General features: G+C 46.0%; 1 protein-coding gene across 2 annotated transcripts in view; it reads left to right on the plus strand.

Annotated features, from left to right (window-relative positions):
* Nucleotides 1-22,160, plus strand: part of PHAF1 (phagophore assembly factor 1) — a 262,744-nt gene that overhangs the window by 112,519 nt on the left and 128,065 nt on the right. For both annotated transcript variants that reach the window (XM_069216171.1, XM_069216172.1), the window contains exon 3: nt 6,943-7,026. In XM_069216171.1, the coding sequence (XP_069072272.1) occupies nt 6,943-7,026 (84 nt within the window). The remainder of the gene's footprint in view (nt 1-6,942; nt 7,027-22,160) is intronic.

Below are 22,160 nucleotides of genomic sequence, written 5' to 3' on the forward strand. Positions count from 1 at the left end.
GAACTTTTCTGCAAAGACATGTTCTGCTCCTGGCCTCTGGAACCACTGCTGGGATACACAGGAACCAAACAAAACTGCGTCATCTGAGAAGACTTCTCCTTGCAACATTGTTTCCACGGCTCCTATCTGCATTCTGCAACATCTCCAAAGCTGTGCATTCTCTGGGGTCGGGAAGACTTCAGTTTAAGCAAGAAGGTATCTCCCTTGGAGTGAAGGAGTCACTCCCCTGCATCGTCAGGCACAAAAGGCAATGACTACCGGCTGGTGGAATCTTCTGTCCTTTGGATCTGCAAAGATTCTCCAACACAGGTTGTAGTTCTGAGGGATCCACTGGGTCCTCTGTGCCTTCTGTCCAACATGGGATACATTGAGCCTTTGCCTCTGCCACTGGGACAGAATCCCTGTGCACCGCAACTGTTGCACCAACCAAGGCTCATTGACTCCTGCTCCGAGGGATCTTCAGGCTTCAAGTAGCTCCAGCCCTGAGCACCCTGTTAGCAAGGACTGTCTCCTCTCTGCTGCTTCAGGGATGTGGGACTCCTCTTCCGGTGTGCTGGTTTGGGCCTCAGTGCGACTTACTGTGCCTGCTGCCAGTTGGTTGCTTGCGGGGGCTCCAACTTCTTCTGCTGTCTCTCCTGTCTTCTGAGGGTCAGTTCGGACTCTCATCCAAGGGTCGAGTACCTAAGACCTGGCTGGTTCTCCACAGTTCTACAAAACTTCCAACAGCTCCTTTTGTATTTGCCTGTGCTTGTTGGTGGTCCCCCTGACCACTGACCCATATGTAATCCAGTGTCCATCGAGGGACAGCTTGTAGGCGACTTCAGTGTCTCCTCTGCAGCTCCTGGGCCCCGCAGCTGGACTTCATTCATCAACGTGGACCTGGATCTTCAGATACAGAAGGGTGGGCATTGGCTCCTGCCCCGTCTGGAGACACTTGCGTGGAATGGACTGTCTCCCCTTCTTTTGCAGGTCCTCCTCTCCTGAAATCTGCCCTGGAGTTCCACCGGTCCAGTCCTGCTTCTGTGTCACTGGAACGCAACACACTCCAATCTGATCTGATGCCATCTTTGCAGGGCAGTTTACGGCCCCAGGAATGAGCGTGAACATAATTTTGATGGAGGCTGTAATTTGGTTCAACAGCGATACCCCCATGTTAGCCTATGGGAAAACTGTGTAACTTACCTCTCTGCACTCGGCCGATGGGTTCCTGTAGGTACTTATCTTTTAGGGTTCGACTCTCCCCAGTGCTTGTCTAACTACTCCATACATTCTAGTGGGGGACACCCGTATGCAGTCCATTTTAGTTAGTATATGGTTTGGCCCCAGTGCCTAGTTTGTAAATAAAAATGTGCCACTGCCCAAAGCCTCCCCTTAAACATGCGGCTGCTGCAATTAGGCAGCATAATCCTGAAGCCATCACAGGCCTTCAGCTCACTCTGCAGCTTTCTGCTTTCTCCCTTTGTGACGCTTTTTCTTCTTCCTCCGTCTGCCCCTCATTTTGTCTTTTTCTTGTAGTAAATACTTGAGGCAGAAAAATAAATGCTGGCCCTCAAAAATAAGTGCTGGTGTTCCACACTGGAAACAACAAGCACAAATTAAGCACTGTTTAGCCCCCTATAAGTCCCTTTCTTATCTATGCTTTTCCTGAGAACTTACCTGTGTATATCGTGTGTTCATACCTCGAGCGGGAGGTATACCAATGGTAGTCTAGTTTGGTGTGCCTATAACAAAGTACCTTTATTTTTGCAACACTGTGTGGTTCCTTTCATGTGTGATAAGCTACTGTGTGACTACTGTGGTATTGCAAGTGCTTCACATACCTTCTAGATAAGTATTAACTGCTCACCACAGCTACCCTAGAGAGCCCTGGTTGTCTGGACACTGTAACACTAGCTAATTGGGGTTTGCCTGGACCCAGTATAAGGTGTAACACCTTAGGTGTCCACCACATACTGGGCCAGCTTCGTACAACCACCATTTTTAGGTTGAGCATAGCAGCGTGCAAGCGCTGCATTTCTGGCGTGTTGGTATGTATCTGGGCTTTTAACCACGCCCACTTCACATCCATCAGTACCAATCGTTCGTGGGCTTGCCCTTCAAAAATCCTTTGACATTGGGGTTTTGTTACCGCCTTGGCCACCGCCCCTGTTACATGGCTAATTGCACTTTTGCCAATAAGTTTTACTGCGAGCGAACTTCTTTTTCATTTTGTCTCTCTTCACTCTGGTACTAATGGTGGCCGTAGTGCTGTGAATAGGCTCACTTACGTGAAACTGTTTTACTTTTCATTTTCAATTTATGTGGCAAGAAAAGTCCGGTTAGGAGTTTACAACACTAATAGCTCTACCTCTAGCGAATGCGAGACCCATTGCATTGCAAAATCTTATTTTTATTGCAACAGGGGTCATCCCAAATAATTTGGGAGGATTGGGTGAAAATTTTACATCACTGCATTGGACAGACAGAATTTTTCAGCAGCATAGAAAAAAGCACTGTTATTGAGTGCATTAGGTTGTGAGGGCCAAAAAATCTTCAAGTATTTGCCGGTGGCGTTGGGTCCAAATGGTCAGCCTATGGATGAGGTGTATAAATAAACGCTTAAACTGCTAGAGACCAGGTTTGCTAAGCAGGTCCATTTGGTTATGGCTAGGTACAAAGTTTGTACACAGCCTCAAGCAGATCATGAATCAATTGATGAATCTGTAACATGGCTTAGGGAACTTTCTGTAAAGTATTGTTGTGACAGAATGACAGAAGAATTAATTTGTGACCAGCTCATAGTTCAGTGTAAAGAAAAAAAAATTCAGGAAAGGCCATGGGTGGTGAAGGATCCATCTCCTAAGGAAGCAGTAGAAATGGCAAAAGGGACAGAATAATCTCAACAATGCATGGAGAAGTTAAACAGAAGGGAGATGGGGGTGATGTTTCTATTGTGAATATTGATGCTCAAAGTGTTGGAGGGGGATGAAGGGAAAGGGAAAACAATGTCTGCATTCAAAAGCAAAGTAAAAGAGTGCACTCACAGTGGAAGTACATACAATACCTCAGGCTCCAAACGGTGGTTTGCGAGCAACAAAGATTGCAGGAGATGCAGGCGCAAAGGTCATTATGCACAAATGTGTAAGGAAAACAAAGATGGGGCAAACATAGTAAATCTAGAGAGTGTTGTAGAGGGAGCAGATGATGTCAAGTATGGTGATAGAGTACTGATTGTAGATCATAGTACGGAAGAAGAATGCAGTATTTTTATATGTTCAGGTGACAAGAGGAGAATCTCACATCCTACTGCTAAGTTTAGGGTGTGTGGGCGTGAAGTAGACCTCCTGGTTGATTCGTGATCTATGTATACCATCATCCCATAGACGTTATTCAAGATGCATTAGAGAGATGTGAAATTATTGCCTAAGGATATCAATCCAGGGGAGTATCAGGGGGAATCCATTTATATTGTAGGAAACATGGAAGTGTGCATACAGTATGGAACATGGTACACAGAAGGCAAGGTGTATGTATCAGTGGATGGTCCTCCCATATTAGGATGGATGCACCAGTTTGGTCTCAATATTATAATTAATCCTTAGAGCCCCTAATCGAGTAATGTTTTTGGAAGAAGTTCAATTGGGAGATGTGTTTGACGGCACTAAAAAGGTTTTTGAAAAAACCTTGGATGCTTGATAGGGTATGTGCATAAAATCATGTTGAAGTAGAATGCTGTGCCTGTACAGCACAAGCTGAGAAGGGTATCACTGTCAGTGAGGAATGATGTTAAAGAACTGTTGCATGACATGTTAAAGAAGGACATTATAGAACCTGTGGAAGTTTCTAAATAGATCTCTCCGGTGGTTATCACCCAAAAATCAGATGGTTGATTAAGATTGTGTGGATTTGAGATCCTTGAACAGGGGATTGTAACGTATACATTCCCACTTCCCAATATCAGTTAACTATTGCCACTGGTGAAGGATGGTAAGTATTTCTCAAAATTGGGTTTGAGAAGTGCCTACCATCAGAATAGATTACACTATGATTCTACAGCCTTAACAGCATTTATAACGACAGAAGGAATATTCCAATTCACTCATTATCATTCAGCTAAGCGTCTGCTGCAAGTTTGTTCCAGCAGGTGATGACACAAATGTTTGAAGCGATGAAAAATGTTATCTATTTTCAGTATGTCATGTTGGTCATGGTCGAAATAGTGGAGCAACATAATATCACCTTGAAGATTGTGTTGAAGAAATTGGAAGAGTTTGGGTGGACTTTGAATCATGAAAGACGTACATTTTTAACTAAACAAATGTATTATCTTGGGCATACTATAACCAATGAGGGAACCAAAACCAAGCAGTGTTTGTTGGATGCTATAAGAATGGCACCTGCTCCCCATGATAAAGACCAATTGAGATCATTTTTAGGTCTATGCAAAATTTGTTGAACGATTTGCTTGAATGAAAACTTTAAGAATATGTTACAAAAAGGGAATAAGTTTGTGTGGTGTGAGGAGCAGCAGTTTTGCTTTGATAATATCAAGAGGGAAATTTGTGATGCTGGGATTTTGCCTACTTTCAATATTAAATTGAAATCATTACTTGCAGTTGATGCAATCGCAACAGGATTAGGAGTGGTTTTGTCTCAAATACATGGGTGGAAAGAAAGAACAGTTGCATTTGCATCACACACCTTGACACATGCAGAAAGGAATTATTCTGTAATAGAACATGAGGCATTAGCTGCTGCTAGGCGTTCTGAGTATTTTCGAGTATATTTGTTGGGTTTGCCATTTATTATGAGAAAGCATCACAAGCCTCTGATTAAAGTTTTATCATCTGGTAGAGCAGGCAAAAGATCAGCTAGGTTGGCAAAGTAAAGTCCAGACTCCAGAATATTCATATACAGTGGAATTTGTGCCAGAATGGAGGAATGTACAGGTTGATTGTGTGCTGAGATTGCTGTTGGACTGGGAAATGGTGGATGGTCCGTCAGTAAGGAGCTGGGATGCAGAAGGTGCAAAAGCATCAGTACAAGATATAGTACATAGTGGTTTGGGAGCTTTCACAATGGTGCAATGGAATGAAGAAATGGATTCTGATGTGATACTCAAAGAGGTTAACAAAAATGATAGTGTGGTGCAGAAGGGAGTACCCTGTCAGAAACAGTAAGGGCATACTTTAAAGTTCTGGCGCTATCAGTGTGTGGTAGGAATGTGGGGTGATCGATTTATTCCACCTTGAAGTTTGAGGCGTAAGTTATTTGACTTGGTGCATGAGGGCCATTTGGGCTAGGGTTTGACCATGAAAAGACTCAAGGGTGAGTTTGGGTGGCCGGGTCTGGATGATCATGTCAAGAGGTGGGTGGAGAAGTGTAGTATTTGTAAGGAGAGTGAGAAAAGATTGAGAGTGAGTAGCAGGAAAGAAGGTGGTCACCTTGAGGATCCTGGTAGGCCTTGCCACACAGTGTATTTAGATTTAATTGGGCCCTTGGCGGAATTGTCTGGTGAGTTGAGGTTTGCCTTAGTAGTCATTGATATATATTCCAAATGGTTAACCGTAAAATTCATGAGAGATGTCACCACAAAGACCACTCTTGAGGAACATTTAAGGAAAGAGGTGTTTCCATGCTTCTTACAATGAATAATTGCACACAGTTAACTTTTCACAAAATTGTTAATTTTCTGTAACATTGTGGGATAAAACATTCTCGCACCTTATTGTATGATCCCCAGGGGAATGGTTTAGCAGAAAAGGCCAACAGATTGGTCAAAGGTACAGTTCAATTAGAATTGTCCAATCAATGCAATGTTAATAAAATGATGGGCAGTATAGTGTGGCCATATCGCACCACCACTCATAATATCACTCAGAAAATTCCCTCTCAGGAAAAGTGAGGGCGATTACCAGGTACTAAATTAGTTCCTGCCTGTTGAAGCAATGGGTTAAAAATGGAGGTCAGGGGACAGTAAAGATCGTGGTAAAAGGAGTATCCAAATTTAGAGTTGGTGATTGAGTCAAAATAAAATCTGGCAGGGTTTCAGGGGGACTTTACAAATTCAAAGGTCCCTTCCGCATTGATAAGGTGGGAACTTTTTTTGTGGTATTGGAAGGGGTGGGGAAGGTGGAATTTCAGAAATGTGGCCTTATACCAAAAAGGAGGTGAATGTGTGAGGGAAGAGAGTGATGGATGTTCAGGGATGATGTTTATGATGGATGAAGAGATCCACGGGGATAGAAGTGTTGGGATCAACCTTTATGATTGTAGAGCTAGTGGTTCAAGACCAACACGTGAAGCAAGTATTCATAGACCACTAACTTACCTTGAAGACTGTGAGATGGTAGATTGCCAGTATATTTATATTTTATATTATTTTGTTTTGCACTCACATACTTTACGAGGGTAATGTGAATTCTTTGTTCAGTAGATACATTGCAGTTTTACTTTATATTTTCTGAATTAATTATCATTCCTTTCACCCATGGGAGACGAGAGGGGGATGTGATATGATGGAAGTTGTATTGCATTTGCATGTGTTCCACTTTGGATTGTGAGGCGAACTGGGTTTCAAGACTGTCAATTTCCCCAGGCGTTTTGGAAAGGACCGACGCTAGGTTGTGTTCTCCAATAAATCTTTAGTCAAAGGTTACTGGTGTAGGGTGTACACTATATTCACACCACAACAGTTTGCTGAACATTGGCCCGGATATGGGAAGGTAACCGGCAGATAGAGTGGCATGTAGCTACTCACTCGTGTTTAGGTCTTGGGCACAGTAACCCAAATCTAGGAATGAAGCAGAGTTAGACTTGTGCACGCACAACCTGAAATATGTGTAATGCATTTCGTTCCTTTACAAATGCTACAAATTGAGCAATATATTTTTCTACGGGAAGTAAAACCTTTGGCAAACGTTACACCTTCAGATAAAAGCATACCACCTTTTTGTTTTCCAGTGTCCTCTTAGCCATGACCTCATCCTCAATCTGACTCAGGACGGAATCAAACTGCTGTTCGATGCTTTCAATCAAAGGCTGAAGGTAAGAAAAACACCCCCATGTACCAGACAAATAGCCATTCAGTGCATATTTTTATTGACCCGTTTTCCTTTCTGATATCTCTCAAATGCGCTTCGGCAGAACTTGCTGCTTATCTGGTACAGCCAGAGCTGAATACTTTTCCAGTTACTGTGATCATTGGGCCCAGGGACAAAGCAGGAAAATAAAAGCCAAGAACTAGAAAAAGTAAATAATTGAAAGGCAGACAAGCACTACTGACCTCCCACTACAGGAACACTGCACACACATAAACCAAATGTGCAGTGAATAAATTATGCATTTTAACTATTGGCAAACATCACACGTCAACATTTGTTCAACATTTTTGTCCACGTGGTAGGCATCCATTTGGCAGGTACCCTGATTGTATCACCTAGAGTAGATTCATATAGATGTACTTTACCTAGCATTAGGTCATACAGTCTCATTTTTCCCATCAACAACCTTTTTAACCCTCTGAACAGTGTCTGGAATAGGATTTTGTTTCCTATAAATAAAGCCTCTGTGTAATGTCAAAGTGACTATGCTGTTATGGCATACTGACAATGTGCCACAAAAGCATGGACATTGATAAGAGTGTAGGAAGGTTTATCAGACCCTACCTCAACATATTATTGCTACACCTTGCCCAAGAGGTTCATGAGAGCAGGAAGTAAACGGGTGGATCCCAGAAATGTTTACTATATGTAATTTCCCACTCTTTGCGATTCGTGTAGCCCACAACAGCAAGTAGGCAGCTGCTGAGGGGCTAAAAGTGCATCCTGGTGTCCCTCTGTGATGATGGGTGTTAAACGGTAAGTGATATCAGTTTTGCTACTTGGCATTTTGCTGAGTCAACATAATTAAATGCTCTACCTTAAGCAGCACTTGAACCGCATCTCATGTTCTTTTTCCAGAGTCATGAGGGAAGGCGCTTGCACTCCTTTGGGGAGAAGCTCAAAGGTGCTGCTGGCGGCAGCTCTGTTGGTCAGACTCCTCTGCTTACCCATGAAACACAAGTGGCCACTGATTCTCAACTTGAACACACAGCCTAAAACACAATGTGTTTTTTTTTTTTTTTGGCCTGTACTTTAGATTTACCCATGTTTGAAGTGGCGATTATAAAATACAACCGTACATCTTGAAGAGACAGTGGTGCCACTGGAAAGGTTTCACACAATTTGACAATGCGCAGTCAGGCAGTGATCATCACTGAGGCTTATTCAAGTGACCCTGTTGCTGCTAAAGCAAAGTGACTTCATTCTGAAACTTGTCCAGGCACCTGACTATTGCTGTTGAGTTATCTCATTGACTTTACGAGCTTTGAGATTTTAGCTCCAAGTCAGTGATGCTTAGTGATGATAAAATAAATGTACATTTAGCACAAAATACACAGTCGGGTGTCCAGTAGCCTTAAAAATATATACACAGCTAATGTTACCCAGAATGCTTGATGTACAGTACATAGCCCAAAACAATAAACAACTGAATTGATCAAGTTAGGCTTCAAACCTTTGGCCTCTGATGGAAATAAGTTTCTGAAACAAGTACATTGGTATACAGCCCTACCTCATCCATACAATGAGTACAACATAGCAGGTTTGACACTACCCATTTTCAAGGACACTGACTGAAGGCATGGCATCCTGATATGGCAGCATAAAAACCATAATACATGGTGACCTGATCTCACCACTTGAGAAAATTTATAAACTTAAAATGTCCTTCCTAATGTCCACTTACCACTAAACATGCTCAGTTTGGGACAGATGGGGAATTTGGAGGTAAAATATTACGTTCAATGTCACATTGCTGTCAGGTTGGTAAGAAGGGCTGTAACTCCTGTCTTTTGACCAAATATCCTCCCAAGCACAACAATTCTTTTTTCTGGGTACACATTTTCTCAAATAAATGTAAAAGTTGGCCAATGAAAGGGCTATCCCACCTAATCAGATCATGTTACAAAACTTGAAATCGACTTTATATATCGAGAGGAACCTTAATAAAGTTCATAAACATTGGCCCATTTACTTGAGAGTTAACGTCATGATGTCCAGTCCGCAACTCAATCAACACTTCTAAAGCCCAGTGATATGTGGTGAGCTGTACGCATAATGTCTGCGATCAGTGAAGTATATTTGATGACCGAGACACAAGCTGGAAGAGTTTAAGGATGTCTAGTAATTTAAGTATAAGAAGAGGTAAACTTGGGGGCGTGGCTTCGGGCGTCAATATAGCGGTCGCCCTCTGAGAGTGCTCTGGACCCCTCCGTCATCTGCCAGAGGAAGCCGACCCTGTTCCCACCCTGTAATGCGCATCCGACAAATCCTACGTGCTCCCTGCCAACTAGAGACCCAGAGGAATCAGAGCGAGAAGCGGCGGTGCCCGGGTCCCGCTGCGGGCCGCCCAATCCTGTGATCAAGATGGCGGCGTGGATCGTGGCTCCTGCCGCAGTCCCCGAAAGTAGCGCTGAGTCCTGAATCGGACGTGCTAGTATATTGCAGTAACAAGGGCGCAGGAGAGGCCCGGTGCCGAGACCCTGCGCAAGGGTCGTGGTGCGAGCGAAGCGGGTGGGGGGTAGCCACTGCTGCCACGGGTCTCTCTCCCCCCTGGATTGAGGAGGCCGCCGGAGCCTGTGACCTGGGCGCGGAGGCGGCGGCCTCAGGCCTGGCGAGTGAACCCCGGGCCGTGCCAGAGGAAGAACCGGCCCATCGGGGCCGGATCGGCCTAGACTCTTGACAGGCCCGGACGGCCCGCCGCCCAGTGGGAGAAGACCATTGGACCACTTGGTCTCGGGCGCAGGCCTTACAGGAGAAATGCCGGGCCCTCCTTGCTGAGATCCGTAGGCTATCTGGGGGGGCAGCCCGGACGGCGGCCCTCGACTTTGGGGCCTGCCCTGCAGGGCACGGCTGCTGCGATGGCTCTGCACTTAAATGCACCGGACGGACCGATCCCCGCACGAGTGGGGACCGGCGAACAGGACTGCGGCGAGTGGCGGACTTGCGGGGGCAGAGTGGGCTCATCGGGGCGCTTGCGCCGGGGGGCTCCTGATGGCAGTGGGGATCCGTGTGGAGTGTGGGGCCTCCTCATCAGTGCTACTGGACCCCCCACCCCTTGTATTTCTCCTGTCGGCGCGCGGCGCCACGAGGGCTCTGCACTAGAAGGCAAGTTAAGAACTGGACTCCGGTCCGCCAGGACAGTTGGGCGAGGGAGACCGGTGAACTAGATTACTGCGGGTGTGGGCCCGCGGGAGCGGCGCCGGACCCCTTGGGGTGCTGTCCCTGGGCTTCCTTCCAGAGAAGAGATGGACTGCCTGGAGATTGAGGGTCGCCCCATTGTCACTGCTAGTCCTCCCTCCCCCCTCGGTGTTCTTTACTAACATCCAGCGCCACGGATACTCTGTGCTGGAGGGCGAGGGAGGAACTGGACCCCTGGGCCCCTTCTGGACTCATTACGGGAACGGGGCCTGAGGAGGGAACCATGACGCGGCAGCGCAGGAACGGAGGGTGAGGCGAGGAGTACCAAACCGAACGTCGTGGGAGTGGGGCTAGAGAGGTGGACAGGTGTGTCCTTCCCGTCCCCGAATACCCCTCTGGGAGAGACTACTGCCTGCGGAGGTTCCCGAAGGTGAGAGATACCCGGCAGTGCTGACTTGAGACGCTTAGACGTCGACTGAGCGTGGTCAGTTGAAGGTCGCCCATCTCCCGGGGGGACCGCCTGAAGGGAATATACCCGCGGACAGCCACCTAATGTGCAGATACTCTGACTAATAGCCCTGCCTCAGGTGTCCGGGCTGGCCCCTGAGGTTGTGCCCCGGGAGATATCCCTCCTGGATTTAAAGCTACCTGAGACTGTGGGGTGACTAGAGCCTAGCCTAAAAAACTCAGCATGACATAAAGAGGTTAAAACAGCATCTTGGAGGAGAGATGGGGAAAGACAGAGCAAATAGGCAGCCACCGGCCTCTCAGCAGAAAATTGACCCCTTTACCACCTCAACGACCCCTCGAGGCGATGGAGACATTACCAGTGACCGCCTGAGCCAGTCTCTGACGCTCAACTGACGAAATCAACACGATCTACTCTGCGGCATCCAGGACTTAATCAACACCGCACAAAGCCGGCGCATACAGACTGGAACGGGTCCTTACCCGAAAACCGGCGACCTGCCCGCCACCTATCGTACCCGTCTTAGACTTCCGTCCATAAATTGCAGATGATCCGTCTTAATGGAGGGGTCCACCACTCCACTCCGTCAGTCCTTTTGGCTGTATTGTTTAAATTGGGTAATTGGGCGACAGATGCTTCCTGGGTTGAAGTATGGGGTGGGGGGGGTTAGGGGGTGAAATGTTTACGTTGGGGTTAAACAACTATGTCTTTGTAAGTTTCCTTTACTGTTTTGTTTTCTTAGTTTGGTGCTCAAAGCGGTTGTCCCTGTGCCCACTAACAGACACTCGGCGCCTTGACACACCTGCACACCTCACGCGTGGCCCTCACTGACACAGGTACTCTCTTGGAACGTGAATGGCCTCCTAGATAAGATTAAGAGGTCGGCTGTATATAGTACTCTTCGCAGATACACCCCCTCAGTGGTCTTACTACAAGAGACACTCCTCCTTGGGACTAGGTGCCCCATGCTTGCGAGGGGAGGGTACAATAAGGTTTACCACTCAGGCTTCTCTAGAGGCTCCAGGGGGGTGGCTATCCTCCTTCATCGTTCACTGCCCATGGTGATTACAGCCACGCAGACTGACCCACAGGGTAGATATGTTGCAGTGTCCGGGTCGCTACACGGGCTGCCACTCAATCTCATATGTGCATACGCCCCTCCAACCGGGTTCGACGCTTTCCTAACTTCCCTTCGTCAGGTTGTGGCTGGTCTCCCCCAAGGTACTACACTAATAGGAGGTGACTTCAATGCCGTCTTGGATTCAGGATTAGATGTGTTGGGTGACATCACCGCCGGCCGATCAACGACCCTGCATAGCTGGGCCGAAAGCCTCGGCCTGTGCGAGGTCTGGAGAACCTGGCACTCCAGAACAAGACAGTACACTCACACTCACACTCGTGTTCGCGCCCGCGCTAGACGTTGCCAATGTCACCGGGCCGAGATCCTACCTCGTGGAGTCTTCGATCATGCACCAGTACAAATCCGCTTAGGCGGCACGGATCCCACCCATCGCCCAATGTGGCGTTTGAACGCATGGTATCTGCAAGGCGAAGAATACAAAATAGCACTTAGAAACCATCTTACACAATACTTTGAAGAAAATCTGGGTTTGGTGCAGTCCCCGGGTACAGTCTGGGCTGCATGTAAAGCTACCCTTAGAGGGCACGCCAAACATCTCCTTCACGCGCATGAACGCGCATGAAATTCACAGGTAACAGAGCTGGATGCCCGCGCAGTACGCCTTGAGCGCAGGCACTCCGCCTTTCCCTCGGCCCCCTGCATGCGGCAACTCATTAAGGTGCGTGAGGAGATTAAACATTTGGTGTTGGAGTCCGCGAAAGACATTTGGAGGGTGTCAGCAGCTCGAGTGTACGGATGGGGGGACAAAAACGAGAAACTCTTACATTGGCTAGCCACACAGCCTATGGCTAACAGAGTCATCTCAGAGATCATAGATGATGCGGGGTCTCTTTCCAAGCCACCTAGAGAGATCGCGCAAAGCTTTGCTTCCTATTATGCACGACTATGTGAGGAGTGCCCCCGACCACTGGCAGAGAGGAAGTCCCCCCCCCCCCTCCTCAACGACATTACCCTCCCCAAAATTCCTCAGGGAGTAAGAGATAGCTTAGAAGAGGCTATAAGTTTGGTAGATGTTACTGGTGCAATAGCCACCCTAGCATCAGGTAAGACCCCAGGCCCGGAAGGCTTCCCAGCAGATCTATACAGTAGATGCAGCGACTTCCTAGGTCCTCACCTACTCAACAAGTATGACGAAGCAGAAAGCAATGGTCAGTTCCCCGCTGGAATCGACCAAGCCACAATTGTGGTAATCCCCAAGACTCAACCTCCGTCACTGCACTGTTCGGATTACCGGCCCATTTCCCTCCTGAACATCAAAATTAAAATACTGTCCTCAATTCTTGCCTCCAGGCTGAAAACAGCGCTCCCGTCATTGATTCACCCCGATCAATGTGGCTTTATGCCCTCCTGAAGTACTAGACATTGTTTCAGGCGGCTGCATTTGGCCCTGGCGCAACGCAGAGTCTTGACCCGATCCCCTATGGCCCTACTCCTACTCGATTTCGAAAAAGCCTTTGACACCGTGGACTGGTCTTACCTTGATCGTGTCCTGCGGGGTAATGGAATTGGTCCCAAATTCCGAAGCCTAGTGGGGCTACTATACTCTCACCCAACGGCTAGAGTACAGGTGAATGGAGTGGTCTCCGACCAATTTCCCATCAGCCGAGGCACTTGTCGGGGATGCTCTCTGTCCCAGCTGCTCTTTGCACTCGTAATAGAGCCCTTGGCGAAACTGCTGCATGAAGACCCTCTCATTGAGGGATGGCCTTGGCCCGCAGGACCGGAGGACTGGGTGGCGCTTTACACTGATGACGTTCTCCTATACATTGCTAACCCGGCCACAAGTGGCCCACGTATCTTACAGATTCTGGACCTCTTCTCTGAGGCCTCAGGCCTAATTCTAAACCCCCGCAAATCTTTACTGGTTCCTCTACACCCCACGAGGGACTGTATTGACTGCCAGCATAACATCCCCATCCATTGAAATAGTTTCAAATACCTGGGAGTCCACCTCGCACTTATTCCAGAACTAGCGTGAGAACTTAATGTCACACCACTTACTACAAGAATCAAAGACGATCTTCAGCGCTGGCAATCCCTACCTCTCAATTTGTTTGGGAGAATAGCACTCAATAAAATGATGGTCCTTCCTAGGCTCCTTTATTTACTACAGAACTTCCCATACCCAATCCCCAAGAAATGGTTCAAAGAAAGACTCAATGGTGCGCCATTTCCTGTGGAGCGGTACCCGCCCTAGACTAGCACTTACTACTTGTCAACGAGACGTCTATGACGGAGGGTTGGGAATGTCAAAAATGTACTACTATCACCTTGCAATGCACTTGCTTGTAATTAACGATTGGGTAGGAGGTAGCTGGACATACCCCGCATACCGACTTGAGCTCCACACACTGGGCTACCCCGGGGTCTTCGATGCTCTTTATGGTTGCCCAATTCCCCGGACTATCCCAGACGTGACTATAGTAATCTTGTTGGGGTGGCGCGCAACCCAGAAGGTGTCAGGCTGGTGGAGTCGCATTACCCTACAGACACCGCTATGGCATGCAAAATTACTCGCTGAGGTTGCGGGGCTGGAAGGGTTCCAGAGATGGGACAATATAGAGATCTCCACATTGGGAGACGTCTGGGGGGGATCGCATATGAGGTCCTTCAAGGAGCTCCATGGACTCTTCTCACTAAACAGGACACAGTTCCACAAATACCTCCAGCTCCGCCATGCTTTGCTAGTGCACACACGAGTGGGTGAACACATTCCTGAGTACAGTCCCATGGAAGCGAAGGTAGTAATGGGAAATCTAGGCAGAGGCAGAGTTTCCCAGATCTACCTCTCACTGATAACCAATACCTCATGTTACCTTGAGGGACTTCGCTGCAGGTGGGAGGAATGGGTGGGGTCAATAGAGGAATGGAGAGAGGCATTGATGGCACCTCGGACTCTAAACGATGGCTACCCGATTCCATCTCCTGCAAGTCCTCTATCTACACACAGCATACCTCACACCTGCAAAATTGCACACAGCAGGCCTCCGACCCACAGCTGACTGTTCCCGGTGTTCCAACCCAAATACTAACTTCTTCCATATGGTATGGGCATGCCCAGTTATATGGACTTACTGGAAAGCAGTCATGAGAGAGGTCTCCAGGGCCCTGCAGGAGGATGTAGAGGTGGCCCCACTCCCACTTCTGCTAGGGGTCACTAAGGATGTGGGATTGAGGAGGGCGGGCAGGAGCTTTGTGGGAGTGGCATGCCTGGTGGCAAAGAGAGACATTTATGTTGGACTGAAAAGCCGGAGCAGCACCGACTCTGAGTAAATGGAGCCGGTGAGTGGACTTGTGTGCACAGCGCGAGAGGCTAGTGTACGAGGCCAGGGGGTGTCCAGATAAATAGTGTGGGGGAAGTGGGAGGCCATGACATACGACTAGCCTGAAACAAAGCCCTGCAATTGGAAGAGTTGCGCCTGTACCAAAGGAGATGGTGGGAGGAGTCCCTCTCCTCCCTTTTCTTCTACTGCCCATATCCTTCCTTAAGAGTTTGAGACCAGGTTATTGACCACCATCTTGACTCACAGATATTGCACATTGAGTTCTGTCCGGAACCGGGATTGATTGTGTTTGAGCACCATTTGTTTTCATATCATCTGTATATGTTGTATCATTACTTTATCGTCCATTACAAAACAATAAAAATCTCTTTATAAAAAAAGAAAAGAAGAGGTAAACTTGTAGTTCTGTACCTTGAGTAAGGCATATGCAGGCCTGTGGATGTATTCATAGAAACACCTTTTGGGGGATTACAAACTTCCCATACAACCTCCCTTTCACATGCTAAGATGTCTTATAAAAGTACATAAACATTTCTTAACAAATGATTGAACAGATAATATGAATACTCTCCAAGGCCTACACTGCTGAAATTCACCAGTTATATTTGCCTATGCAGTCCTAACACCGCCTCTTCCTTGATTCATTGCTATGCACTCACAACATCCAGGTGACAACATTGATTACCACAAAGATGGCATTACATTGAAGAACATCCACAACCAGAAATGTGATGTCCTCTTAAAGGTTTTATGGAGCAGAAGGACTGCTTCATTTCTGTTTACAAGTAATAGTTATTTCCACAAGAAGTAATCTTGTATACCATTCTCAATAACCAGATACCTCTCAGAAATTATGTTAATGGTGATGTACATGTTGTCAAGCAAGTGAAGGGCACTTGGCTTTGTCACTAAAATGCTTTTAAAATGATTCCCAGTATATCTGGCAGGTCTGTTGACTTTGATTCATTACAGTATATATAGGCACAATCGCAATAAAGAGGACAAAACAATAAAAATAGCATTTGTAAGAAACATGTTCAAGTAACCATGTAGTCAGTCCCTAGAGGGCATAACTACATGAAAAGAGAATGACAGAAAGTAATGCAGTGTAACCATATGTTCGATGGCATGTGTAGCTGCAGATACACATGCTTTGAATAAGTCTGCCATCTAGTGTTGGACTCAGAGTGTTACAGGTTGTTTTTGTTTGAAGAAGCTTTTTCGAGTCTTGAGATCGAGTGACTCCTCTTCTCGGTGATCATGTGCATTGGCATCGAGTCCTTTGTTAGATTGTTTTCCTTCCACCGTCAGGTTCGGATGTGATCCTTCTCGCTCCGGTAGATCTTTTTTCGCTACTATCTGAACTTCTCTCTTCTTACTCTAACTGTCGGTATCGTTTTCAATCGCGTTTTCTCTCTGATATTCGATCCGATTGTATCGCCGGGGTCGATTAATTGCCCTTTCGGGCGACCGCGTCCTTCTCTGGCCTATTTCGACTCATGGTCGTCGATTGAGGTCAGGCTTATGGATGGGACTCCGTTTCACTTTTTTCCTCGGTGTCACAGCAAGTTCCCATACACCGACCTACACTCGGTGTGCAACCTCTGCCTCTCTCCTGATCACAAGGAGGAAAGCTGTGAAGCCTGTCGATCCTTCTGTTCAAAGAAAACTCTGGAGGATTTAGGAGCGCGTCTGTTAGAGATGGCATCTAAGTCATCGGAACAAATGCCTGACATTTTCGGAGAGGAACAAGCTCAGACTGCAGTTTCCATTGCAGATTCTGATTCCGACAGACTCCGATGGGGACAGCCAATCGATTCCAGCAGCTCAGTACGTCAGTACATCAACCCCTTCCCATCATCAAAACCATCTAAAAAGTAATCAGCACTGGTCTTGAGTCCACCACTGCTTGCCAGCCATGGTCAGACCCAAAAAATACATTCCGATGACCAATCCTCAGGTTCGACACCGTAAAAGACCAAAGTGCATTCGGCGTCGAACCAAACTGTGTTTCACACCTATTTCGGGATTGAGTCGAAGAGTGGAGACTTCCACCTTGGAGATGAAACACCCATCTTCCACCTCAGAGCTGAAACAACCATCATCCATTTTAGAGCCAAAAAAACCTAGCATCCATTTCAAAGCCAACATTCTCGGCCCGATTAAATCATTCGGTCTCCAAACTTTCAGAGCTAAAACCTGTGGGTGGAAAATATGCACCAGATACAGAGGAGTCTTCAGAAATAAGGCCCATACTTGAAGTGATGAACGCTAAGCAGTGCAGAATCCAAATCCATAAAGATACTGGAAGTATTATTGCTTCACCTCCTTCTACAACTAAAAGGAAATTAACCTTCCAAGAGACTTTAGAATCTGGGCCTCCACCTGCAAAAATATTCAAGCACAAGGAGAAACCAAAGGCAGTACATCAGCCTTCACCACCACATTCTCCTTTGCTTCCTGCTTCTCCACCACCTGATACTCCCCCACCATCACCTTCACCTACACAATTTTCTTCACAATCTCCAGTTTCTTCTCATGGGGATCAGTTTGGTGACACTCCTTACAGTGCAGACCCATGGGATTTGTTTGACCCATACTCTATTCCATCCAATGACCTGATTTAAACCCCGCTAGGCAATCTCCACCTGAAGACACCTCTGCCTATGATCAGGTCATTGCTAGGGCAGCTGCATATCACAAGTTGCATTCAGATCCTATAGAGGATGATTTTTTTTATTTAACACACTATCCTCTATGCACAAAGAGTATCAATGCCTACCAATACTCCCAGGCATGCTTAAACATGCAAATTTAATTTTTACGGCGCCAGTGAAGGCTAGGATTATTACACCAAGGGTGGACAAAAAATACCAACCTGCACCTTCAGATCCACTCTTTATCACACAACAATTGCCACCTGACTCTATTGTTGTTAGTGCAGCAAGGAAAAGAGCAAATAGTCAGTCCACCGGGGATGCTCCTCTCCCAGATAAAGAAATCCGCAAGTTTGATGCAGCAGGGAAGAGAGTGGCAACTCAAGCTACTAATCACTAGAGAATTGCCAACTCTCAGGCGCTTTTAGCCAGATATGATAGAGCTCATTGGGATGAGATAGAGAATTTCTTACAATACCTTCCACCTGAACACCAAAAAAGGGCGCAGCAGATAGTTTAAGAGGTCCAGGTTATCTCCGACAACCAATTTAGATCCGCCCTAGATGCAGCAGACACCGCAACAAGTGGTGTTAACACTAGTATGGTCATCAGAAGGCATGCATGGTTGCGAAATTCAGGGTTCAAACCTAAGATACAACAGGCAGTACTCAATATGCCTTTTGACAAGCAGCACTTACTTGGCCCAGAGGTGGATACCACCATAGAAAAATTGAAAAAAACTCACAGCTAAGGCTATGGCTGCCCTTTATACTCAGGGCTTACTTTCCGTAAGCCCCAGTTCAGAGGTGGTTTTAAACCATCAACATCAGATCCCTCTACATCCCAACAGAAGCAGTGACAACAGTATTACACAAAAGGGTCTTTCAGGGGATCCTACAAGGGAAACAACTACAGCGGTAGAGGTAAATCCACCACCACAAGAGGTGCCCCACCTCAACTAAACTGTGACATTCTGCACATCCCCACACAGTGTACATCTCCTGTGGGAGGAAGACTGGAACATTTCTACCAGCAATGGCACAACATTACATCAGATCAATGGGTGCTGTCAATTATCCATAATGGTTATTACCTAGAACTCATCTCTTCTCCACCAATCATTCCCCCTTGTTCGCACAGGCTTTCTCTAGAACGCCTCAATTTGTTAAAACAAGAAGTACAATCATTTCTACTCAGAGGTGCAATAGAGATGGTATCTATGCCTTAACAAGGGGCAGGAGTATATTCTCTATACTTCCTCATACCAAAAAAGGATGGTACTCTCGGACCAATCCTGGATCTCAGAACCCTCAATCAGTACATCCTGTCAGAGCATTTCCACATGGTCACTCTTCAGGATGTCATTCCCGCTGCTACAAAATCAAGACTACATGACAGGATTAGATCTAAAAGGTGCTTACCTCCACATTCCCATACATCCAGCACATTGCAAATGCATAAGATTTGTGATAGCAGGCAAGCACTACCAGTTTGGGGTAACAGCAGCACCAAAGGTATTAACCAAATGCCTAGTAGTGTTTGCAGCATACCTCAGAAGGCAACATATACATGCCTTTCCCTATCTGGACAACTGGCTCATAAAATCCAGCACCATTAAAACCTGTCAACAGCACACACAATACTCAATTGATACCCTACACAGTCTAGCGTTCAGAGTCTATTACCAAAAATCTCATCTGCAACCAGCGCACATATAACTGTGTTTGGGAGCAATTCTGAACACTCAGTCAGCATTAGCGTACCCAAACCCAGAGAGAATTCAAGCTTTCTACAATCTCTGCTACAACAGAATCAAACTTACACAATAAGGTTTATCATGAAACTGTTGGGAATTATGGCATTGTGCATAGCAATAGTACCCAATGCATGTCTAAACATGAGACCCCTACAACATTGTCTCTCGCAACAATGGTCTCAGGCACAGGGTCAAGTTCACGATCTAGTGTTGTTGGACTGCAAAACTTACAACTCTCTGTAATGGTGGAATCACACCAACTTATCAAAAGGGCTTCTATTTCAGGTCCCTGTGCCACAGACCATACTCAACACCGATGCATCAATGTTAGTTTGGGGAGCCCACCTCAACAATCTTACAATATAGGGAGAATGGAACTCAATTCAACAAACGTACCATGTAAATCACATGGAATTGCTAGCAGTGTTCCTAACACTCAAAGCATTCCAGCCACAGATCACACACAAAACAGTGCTGATAAGGACAGTCAACATGACAACAATGTATTACCTGCAAAAACAAGGGGATACACCCTCATCTCAATTGCCCTTCTAGCACAGACAATTTGGAAATGGGCAATTCGCAATCTCATTCAACTACTAGCAGAGTATATCTCAGGGATACACAACCAACTAGCGGACCTCTTAAGCAGGACGCAGCAACAAACACACAAATGGGAGATTCACCCACAAGTGATTCAACAGTACTTTCGCATGTGGGGAACACCAGACATAGACCTCTTAGCAACAAGCGACAATGCAAAATGCCCAAACTTCGCATCCAGGTACCCACACCCTCAATCCAAGGGCAATGCTCTATGCATCAGTTGGTAAGGGATATTTGCTTACGCTTTTTCCCCCTCTCCCACTAATTCAATTTCTGGTCAACAAGATTAGTCACACCTCCCTCACTGTAATACTCATAGCTCCCACATGGGTATGTCAACAGTGGTACACAACACTATTGGATCTATCTGTAGTACCACATCACAAGCTCCCAAACAGACACACCTATTGACTCAAAACAAAGGTAAAATCAGACATTCCGACCCCCGTAAGCTTAACCTGGCGATTTGGCTCCTGAGGTCATAGAGTTTGGACAGCTACAGCTTCCATCAGAGTGTGGGAACATCCGAAAGGAAGCACACAAACCTACAACCAGACAGTGCTATGCAGCTAAAAGGAAACATTTTGTATATTATTATCAACCCAAAAACATTGATCAGTGCAGGATATTGTCTGTTATTTGCTTCACTTACAAAAAGCAAATCTTGCATACTCATCTATTAAAATTCATTTAACAGAAATATCAGCTTACCTCCAGAACAGACAGCATACTTCTCTGTTTAAAATTCCTGTCATAAAAGCTTTTAAGGAAGGCCTTAAAACAGTTATTCCACCTAGAGCCCCACCTGCTGCTGCCTGGACTCTTAACATCGTACTCACAAGGCGTATGGGTCCACCATTTGTACCCATGCATTCTTGTGCTCTTCAGTTTCTCTCATGGAAGGTTTCTTTCCTAGTAGCATTTATTTCCTTAAGGGGAGTAAGTGAAATTCAAGCTTTCACTTTAGGAAAACCTTTCTTCCAAATTCACAAAAATAAAATAGTACTTAGGACAAGCCCGAAATTCTTACCCAAAGTGGTTTCACCATTTCACATTAATCAGTCAGTGGAATTGCCAGTCTTCTTTCCAGCCAGATTCAGTTGCTGAAAGAGCTCTTCACACTCTTGATGTCAAAATAGCCCTCATGTATTACATAGATAGAACAAAAGATTTCAGAAAACCTAAACAACTTTTTGTGGCTTTTCAGCAGCCTCATAAAGGTAATGCAATTTCACAACAAGGATTAGCTAGATTGATAGTAAAGTGTATTCAAGCTTGCTATCTCAAAGCTAAAAGACAGCTATTAGTAACTCCTAATGCACATTCTACTAAAAAGAAAGGAACATCAATGGCATTCTTAGGAAATATACCAATGGCAGACGTATGCAAAGCAGCCACATGGTCCACACCACACACATTTACTAAACACTACTGTGTGGATGTATTATCTCGCCAGCAACTAAACGTTGGTCAAGCAGTGCTTAAAACACTATTTCAAGCTACTCCAACTCCTACAGTCTAGCCACTGCTTACTTTAGGAGGGGACTGCTTTTTAGTCTATGCAAAGCATGTGTATCTTCAGCTACACATGCCATTGAACGAAAAACGTCACTTACCCAGTGAACATCTGTTCGTGGCATGTAGTGCTGCAGATTCACATGCCCCCTTCCTCCTCCCCGGAAGCCTGTAGCCGTTGTAGTACTTTCTTTATGTAAATATGTATATACTTTGCATGGACATCTTCTTTTCTTTATATATATAGATATAGATATATATATATATATATATATATGCGTGTGTGTGTTTACATATACAATTCTTCACAACTTACTTCACCCTCCTGCGGGAAAGCAGTCCATCAAAGTACTCGATGCCCATGCGCACTATCACCGAGAGGAGGAGTCACTCGATCTGGTGACTCAAAAAAGCTTCTTTGACGAAAAACAACTTGTAACACTCCGAGCCCAACACTAGATGGCGGACTTATGCAAAGCATGTGAATCTACAGCACTACATGCCACAAACTG

This window comes from Pleurodeles waltl, chromosome 12 (assembly GCF_031143425.1).
Source record: "Pleurodeles waltl isolate 20211129_DDA chromosome 12, aPleWal1.hap1.20221129, whole genome shotgun sequence".
Taxonomy (NCBI): Eukaryota; Metazoa; Chordata; class Amphibia; order Caudata; family Salamandridae; genus Pleurodeles; species Pleurodeles waltl.